Genomic DNA, 8,140 nt, shown 5'->3' on the forward strand with positions numbered 1-8,140 from the left:
AAAAGATAAAATTATGAAAAAGTTTAAGAAATATTTATAAATTACATCACAATAAGTATATTTATATATTAAATATATCTAAAATTTCTATATATGTATTGTCGGGTTGGTTTGGTTTCGGTTTGACTTTCTTTAGTTAAAATCAAACCAAACCACTTATGGTCGGGTATTTTTTCTCAACACCAAACCAAATCAAACCGAACCATAGTCAAGTTTTTTTTCTCGGTATGACTTGAATTATCGGATTGGTGCGGTTTGTCGGTTTTTTTTGTACACCCCTAATTCTCGTACCTTGGTCTGATCCACTACGGGACCGACCTTCGAAGCAGCTCCCTGATCCCATTCAGATAAAAAAAAAATTGATTGGGCTCGCTTTTAACGGTATACAATTACACAGAGGTCTGCCTCTGCACGCAATAGAATGGATCTATATAAAAACCAAATACCTCTACAAAACACAATCCAACATCAAATTTCTCCATAGAAAATCTAACTTTGGTTCTCTCTCTCTTGTCTTTTCCAACTTCAAAAATGAAGAATTTGATTTTCCTAACGATGTTTCTGACTATATTACTACAAACAAACGCCAATAATCTAGTAGAAACTACATGCAAAAACACACCAAATTACCAACTTTGTCTGAAAACTCTGCTTTCGGACAAACGAAGTGCAACAGGGGATATCACAACGTTGGCACTAATTATGGTCGATGCAATAAAAGCTAAAGCTAATCAGGCTGCAGTGACAATTTCGAAACTCCGGCATTCGAATCCCCCTGCAGCTTGGAAAGGTCCTTTGAAAAACTGTGCCTTTTCATATAAGGTAATGTGAGAAATCTATATATACTCCATCCCTCTCAATTTATGATATTCTTTCTTTTTTTAGTCAATCCAAAATGATAATTTTCTATATTTAATAATATTTAACTTTAAATTTTCTAATCTATTTAAAATGAAATAATTTATAGCCATGCAAATATTTATGCTTGTTTTAGACTGTAAATTTTTAAAAAATAAAATTCTCTTAAACTTCATAGTCAATTAAATACAATTAATCGATTAGTTGTAGTGGCAGCAAATTGTCGATAAAACTACGTACTACAGATGTACTCAAGGAAACATAATAAGTTATGATTATTCCTTTATAATAAATAAAATAAAAAAGAAGGGGACTTTCCTCTAATTATAGAGAATATCTTTTCATCATAGATCATTAATAGTTATTTTCGTGAGCCGAGGGTCTATCGAAAACAGCATATTTGTCCCATCAGGGTAGAGATAAGGTATGCGTACACACTATCCTCTCAAAATTTAATTTTGTGGAATTTTATTGAATCGTCGTTGTTGTCAATAGTTAGTGGTATTCCACGCATAATAATAATATCTTTATTTATTCCTTACAGTATTTTATTTACAACTTAGATTATAGCTTGTTAAGCCAAGCTTTTAAAATCAATTTTTTTAAAAAGTATTTTTTTAAAAGAGTACTTCTGGTAAGAAACATTTTATACTTGGCTAATTAATTAAAAAAATATTTTTGAGCGTTTTTTTTTTTCAAAAGTAGAAATTACTTTTTAGCTTCTTAGAAACTACTCCTACTTCTATTCAAAAGCAAATTTGGTCAAAACACTACTTTAAAAAATATATTGTAGCAATAAAAAAAGTAGGTTTAGCCAAAAAGAAATTTGACCAAAGAGGCTATATATTCTTTTCAGGCTATTCAATTAATGCGAATTCAAATTTCAACAGGTAATTTTAACAGCAAGTTTGCCTGAAGCAATTGAAGCATTGACAAAAGGAGATCCAAAATTTGCTGAAGATGGAATGGTAGGTTCATCTGGAGATGCACAAGAATGTGAGGAGTATTTCAAGGGTAGTAAATCACCATTTTCTGCATTAAATATAGCAGTTCATGAACTTTCTGATGTTGGGAGAGCTATTGTCAGAAATTTATTGTGATATATATGCACTACTCTTATACAAGTGTAACAATATTATCGATCAGAAATTTATTATGATGTGCCTGTGTATTCACACGTGTAACACTCTTATTCAACTAGTCATATATGTTTCGACTAGAAAATATCCCGATTACACCGGCGAATTCGAATTAGTCGGGTTCCAAGCGAGTATTGGATAAAAATATAAATTAAAGATTTAAAGTTAATAATTTTTTATAGCTGATTTAAAATTGATATGAGTATACAATAGTAATTAGGTTCTTATTTGTAATATTTAGTGAATTTTTTAATATATATATATATACATAGAGAGTTTGTGATTAGATGCTCGTGAATCTATATATTTGTACATTAGATCTGCTTCTAATATAAATAAATTTCCACCAGTAGAAGTTTTATAATTTCTTCCTTTTCTTTTAATTCGTCCTAGGGCTTGCTTATTTTTTCTTCAATTTAAATTCTATCCACTAAAAGGTATTTTCTCGATCAGTTTACTTAAAAGTACTTAACTGCAAATATAGTTGTACAAAAATTTATAAATTGGTAACATAAAGAAGAGGTTGGGTACAAGCAATTGCAGCTATTCAAATTATATCAATTGTATAAAAGTATTACGCGTGTAGTAATTTTTTCTTTGAGATTAGCAACTCTAAAGTCAAAAGAAAATAAGGGCAAAGTTTTTTAAAAAAAGGTTTAATGTTCGAACTAACGTGGATATAAAGGTTTAACGAGGAAAATGCAAAAAATTGGAATTCCGAAAAAAGAACAGAGAGAAATGGTTGAGTGCCATTTAGAAAAAAAAAAAATTATTCTGTTCCTGTTAGCTAAATTTTTTGCTCAATGCCACACATGTAATTGTTGTAGATTGATTGCAAGTCGAATTGATGAGTAAAGTTTTTTGTCTTGAAAATGATATGACAAAGAATTAATAGTTGTACGTGTCGCCATCTTATTCGTCCTCTTAATTGAGCCTCATCTAGTACAGTCTATCCAAAGCGAACCGCATATTTCCAAATTAATTTTGCCCACTAAAATTTAAATAAATAGGATCACACCAAGTTTATATATAGTAACTGGAATCCAAAATGAAATCCTCACTCATGTCTCTTGTCACTAAATGAAATAAGGCATATGTTGTACGTTCGTTCTCCATTAACCATGCAAATAAGCTTTCATTGGTTATGTCTCTAAGTCCTTCTTTTCCTCTTACTATTTTGATAGAGACTGTCCGCACTGAACACCAACCCAATCTCGATAAGAATCAGTACGCTACACTCGATCAATCCATGAAGGTGTGGCACTTCTCCATCTTCTCATGTGAATGGTGCTAATTCCCATGTTCTTTCTAGTCTTGTTTGGCTTCGAGAGCCTCCCTCTCCCCGTCCCTTACTCGTCTTTTGAAAGCCAAGTAGAATTCTAAGGGAGCTTTACATAAATAGCCGGTTGGATTTATTATTTAATTTTCTTAGTTAATATATCTAAATTATATATGATTATACTTATATTATATATGAATTTACACGTATATCATATATCCGTCGGCTATTTTATGTTTAAACGGTTGGTTGTTGGCTATTTAGGTTATTTCTTCAATTCTTCAATGGTCAATTGATAGTAGGCCAATCCTTACCGGGAAGGAAATAGTACGGGTCCGCACAAGACAAATGGATTGGGGTGAATTGCACAAATAGCATTTAAAGTGGACGGTCTTAGATTTTTGTCCCGCTTGTTTCACGGACAAAATTTCAAATTTAACGAGTGTTGTCCCTCCCTTGTCCCATGGACAACATTTTTAATTGTTGACTTGAAGTTCTACCCATAGGGCAAACGAGTGTCAAAAGTTAAAGACCATCTGCAATTTTTGAATGGATTGTACTTATAAGCCCATGGAAAAACAAAATATAGAGGCCGGCCTCATGGACAATACTTTTGACCTTAAAGTTATACCATAGGCAAAAGCGGGTGCCGAGAGTTGAAGACCATCTTAAAAAGTATCATATTTGTGCAAGTTTTCAAATGGATTGTACTTATAAGCCCACGGAAAAACAGAATATTGAGGCTGCCCAAGAGTAGAGCTCGGTCACATAGACAACACTTTTAACTTTTGATCTTAAGGTGTCAAAATTTAAAGACCATCTCAAATATTATCATATTCCTTTCATTTTTTAATGTACTTATAAGCCCACGGAAAAACAGAATATAGAGGCCGGCCCAAGAGATCGTGGGTCAAAGCCCACTCCATAGAGTGGCGGAAATGAAAACCCCGAAACTTCTAGAGACGGATTTAAAATTTTAAGTTAGTGAATAGGAAACTAACTAGATATACTAAAACTATCTCTTAGCTATATATATTGTAAACATAGTTTAATTGTTTACACATTTTAAAAATTGTTCAACTATATATAGTCAGATTTTCTAGCTATCCATATACTGTAACTTACTCTAATTTGTATACAAAAATTAAAAATTGTTCAACTGTATATAGTTATGGAGGATTAAAAAAACACCAGAACCACAAGGGAATATATCTGCTTCTTAGCCAACAAATGACCATTAACTTTAATGGAAATTACTTTTACTTGCTGCAAATTCGACCATAATATGGCTTAATTATCACATTAAATGGTGTCAAACAGGGTTATTCCATTAGAAAAAGAAAAAGAAAAAAAAGAACACAATTTTAACAAATTTTGAATCATTAAATTCTACATTCTCTGTCTACTAAAAACTTGAAAAACAGATATCACAAATATCATTATACGTAATTTTAGAACAATAAAGCAATTAGAGAACATGAAAATTAAGGAGCAGACATGAACAGAGCTTGGACCCTGAAGTTATTATACAAAAAGGGAAAAAAACAAAGAAAAATCTATATTTAGCTTCTATTACAAGTAGGACTTGTTAACTGTTAAAAGAAAATAAAGGAGTTCTAACAAAACATATGTTTGAACAACATAATAAGTAGTAGAATAATTATAGGTCACGGGTTCAGCCGTAGAAGCAGTCAATAATGCTTGCATTAGGCTAGGCTGCCTGCATAACATATCTTGGGATGCGGCCCTTCTTTAGACCCTACGTGAACGCGGGATGCTTTATGCATCGGACTGCTCGTTAATGTTAAAGAGTGAAGAAATAGGTTCCATGAGAATTACTTCTTTTCCGAAATTTCCAAGCAGAAAGTGAAATCAGAGGAGTTTTCTTCCACCCAATCACTAGAAAATTCCCATTCATTTCAAGCGTAAAAGAATTCCCAGTACTGAATTTTTCGAGCACCATTTTCGCTTGATACAACGACGAATTACTCAACTTCATTTCCTCCATTCCAAATCGCTTAAAATACTCTCTCCATAATTCAATCGTTACATGTCTAATAGTCCTTTCCTCTCCTTCAGCTGCTACAATATTCCTTATTCCTTGCCACATAAACTCTGATTCCATAGTCGTTCTGTTTGACTCATTATTTTTCATACAATCTTCAAATAAATCGAAGAAAGCACCGTGATAGAATAAAGCTTCAATAAAACGGTTAACAAAAATTGGAGAGTTATGATTTGCCTCAACTTCAGCAATGACCATTACACGCGGATTTATACCTTTAATAAATCTCATCAAGAAATCAAGTTTTTCTTGTTTCATTATCATGTTAGTCAGAAAATGTTGCGCGTAAACTGCAATCGTTTCCTCAGGATCTATATCTAGGTCTTCTTTCTTGAGATCCAAGATATCTTCTGTTATAACGCTCTTGAAATAAAATAGTAAGTTTAAAGACTCAGCAAACCTCATTAGACGTTTACCTGTCTCCTCGAGTTTAATCCTCGATTGAGTATTTCCTAAAGCAGTTATTTTGAGATATTCAAAGGGAGATTGAGATTCTTGTTGATGAGTTACAAGTGCTTGTATCAAGATTGTCCATTGTACCCCCATTTTAATTTCAAGATCAATTATATGAATCTTTTTCGAGTTTCTTACATTTTCTACTATAGCTTGAATTCCAGCAAATTTTATCACTTGACAAAGAGGCATATCCTGAACAGCAATCGTACACTGATTTATACTCCTTAACGCCTCCTGAAGATCTCGCATTCCATATATCTCCAAACTTTTCGTGCTATTTTTCCCGATTTCCTTATCAACGCGTTCACGTAGAGCACGAGAAAAATAGTAAACAAGTCTTTGAACAGGATTTCCTGTTTTGGAACTTAACTTGTCACATTCATTTAAAAGCTTAATCGCGCGATCATATTGCTTTTGCTCCACTTTCTCCGCGCAAGATAAAAGGCATTCGACGAGTTCAACATTTCTAGAATCTTTCTCTGATAGACTTAACAAGGAACTAACAAATGGATGATCAACTGAAGAAGAAACTGAAGATTCAAAAGATTGAATAAAATTTTGTCCGCCTAAACGAAGAATTGCATCAGTAGACAATTTACCATCATTTGCACATTCAATTTCACTAGTTTGGATAGTGATTTTTTGCCCCTTTAATTTTCTGAATCCATTTCCAAAGTCTTTCAATATGTTCAGTGAAGAAATCAACGAAGCTCTTTCCTTCTTGTTATGTATTAAACTCTCTGGTGTGACATAAAGATCATTTTTTGTTTCGTTTTCAACATCAAAATACCAATCATCAAATGTAACAAAATTTGCATTAGAAGGAAGTTCTTTCTTACTTGTTATGTCTTCTTCATCTTCTTGATTCAATACAATACCTGTGGAGAACCAGCTGATTTCTTGGGCTGGTTCCATGTTACTATGATTTCAATTGCAAAGAATTGGTATCAGTTTTAGATAGAAAAGCAGATTTTTATAGGATTTTATATTCTATAGTATGATTAAAAAATTGTAGGAACTTTAGTGTTATCGATAATCGATGTTTTCTATTTCAAGAAAGACAAATTAAGTCGTACTAATTTCGGTGATAACAGTAGATGCTTTCATTGGTGCATGTGCGTAAGAGAAATGTATATTTTAGCAATTCCAAAAAAATAATAGTCGATTAAATGTATATTTTTTATATTTATGAGTATTATATACAAAATATATACAGAATTTAAATATTTTTCGACTATCGAATGCAATTAGTTTCAGCTGACCGGTCAGTTTTATATTTTGACCCATGTGTAAGAGTATGGGCATTGTGTATCTTTGTTTTAATAGTATGGGTTAAATAACTGTATGAGTCACTTAATAAATGAAAAAAAAAAGAGTTTTGTACTAAAGTACTCTCTTTTTTAATAAAAAGAATGATTAATTCGTCTGTACGCACGAATTCAAAATCTAGAGTCAAAGTGTCTCTAAAATGAGTGTGATACGCATACATTTTAATTTTTTATGCATTAGGTTTACATTGTTCCGCAGAAAACTTAGTTCTTTCCCTTCTTGTTGGCGGAGCGACATGCCGGAAGAAATTGAAAGATCGAAGACGGAATGAAGAACGAAGCGTCGATTCGATCAAAAAATAATAAGTTCAGTTGAAGTCACAAACCGACCATAAAAATGCTTCCACAAATGCCTGAGATAGAGAGTTGATTTGATGATCAATTTCAAAAGGGGTGGTGAAATTGCGTCACTGAACTATTGAAACATACTCTGTATGTTAATAACTGATGTCCTTGAGAATTATATAAATCAACAGCTAAAAAACTTAGAGCATCAAATAAAACTTGTAGCCTTTTTTCATTTGGTTTATGGTTTATTTTGAACTGACAAATTACATTAAAACCTGAAAAACATATTCGATAGGGATTTTCCAATAAGATATTCAAATAGTAACTGACTGAAATCTAAAATCATCTAGGTAAGAATTGCAGTTTATCAGCTTTAAAGAGCAATTCTTGTGTTTCAGACTGGACTTGTAGTAATCATTCAAACCGCTTTGCCAGGAAAAATATTAATTTTACATATGAATTTTTTTTCGAAAAATAACATGGATGTATATATGAAGGGGAGCCTTAGCGTCACTGATAAAGTTATTGTCATGTGACTAGCAGGTCACGGGTGCGAGCCGTGGAAACAGCCTCTTGCAGAAATGCAGGGTAAGGCTGCGTACGATGAACCTTTGTGGTGTGGCCCTTCCCCGGATCTCGCGCATAGCGGGAGTATAGTGTACCGGGCTGCCCTAACACTGATGTATATATATAATAAGTCAACAACACTTTAAAAGATAATGCAAAA

The 8,140-nt window shown here is 32.6% G+C and overlaps 1 protein-coding gene across 1 annotated transcript; it reads left to right on the plus strand.

Moving 5' to 3' along the window:
* Nucleotides 1-444: 444 nt before the first annotated feature.
* LOC104097567 (cell wall / vacuolar inhibitor of fructosidase 1-like) lies at nt 445-2,042 on the plus strand. The gene is made up of 2 exons (XM_009604155.4): nt 445-822; nt 1,749-2,042. Exons 1-2 carry the CDS (start codon nt 532-534, stop codon nt 1,956-1,958), a joined length of 501 nt encoding a protein of 166 aa, XP_009602450.1. The 5' UTR covers nt 445-531; the 3' UTR covers nt 1,959-2,042.
* The last annotated feature ends 6,098 nt before the right edge of the window (nt 2,043-8,140 follow it).

The sequence above is a fragment of the Nicotiana tomentosiformis genome, chromosome 12, assembly GCF_000390325.3.
Source record: "Nicotiana tomentosiformis chromosome 12, ASM39032v3, whole genome shotgun sequence".
Classification (NCBI taxonomy): Eukaryota; Viridiplantae; Streptophyta; class Magnoliopsida; order Solanales; family Solanaceae; genus Nicotiana; species Nicotiana tomentosiformis.

Bases quoted from the DNA above. Each gene is read 5' to 3' on its own strand.
- LOC104097567 (XM_009604155.4), top strand. From the start codon at position 532: ATGAAGAATTTGATTTTCCTAACGATGTTTCTGACTATATTACTACAA. The intron at 823-1,748 runs GTAATGTGAGAA...AAATTTCAACAG, and splicing joins ACTGTGCCTTTTCATATAAG to GTAATTTTAACAGCAAGTTT.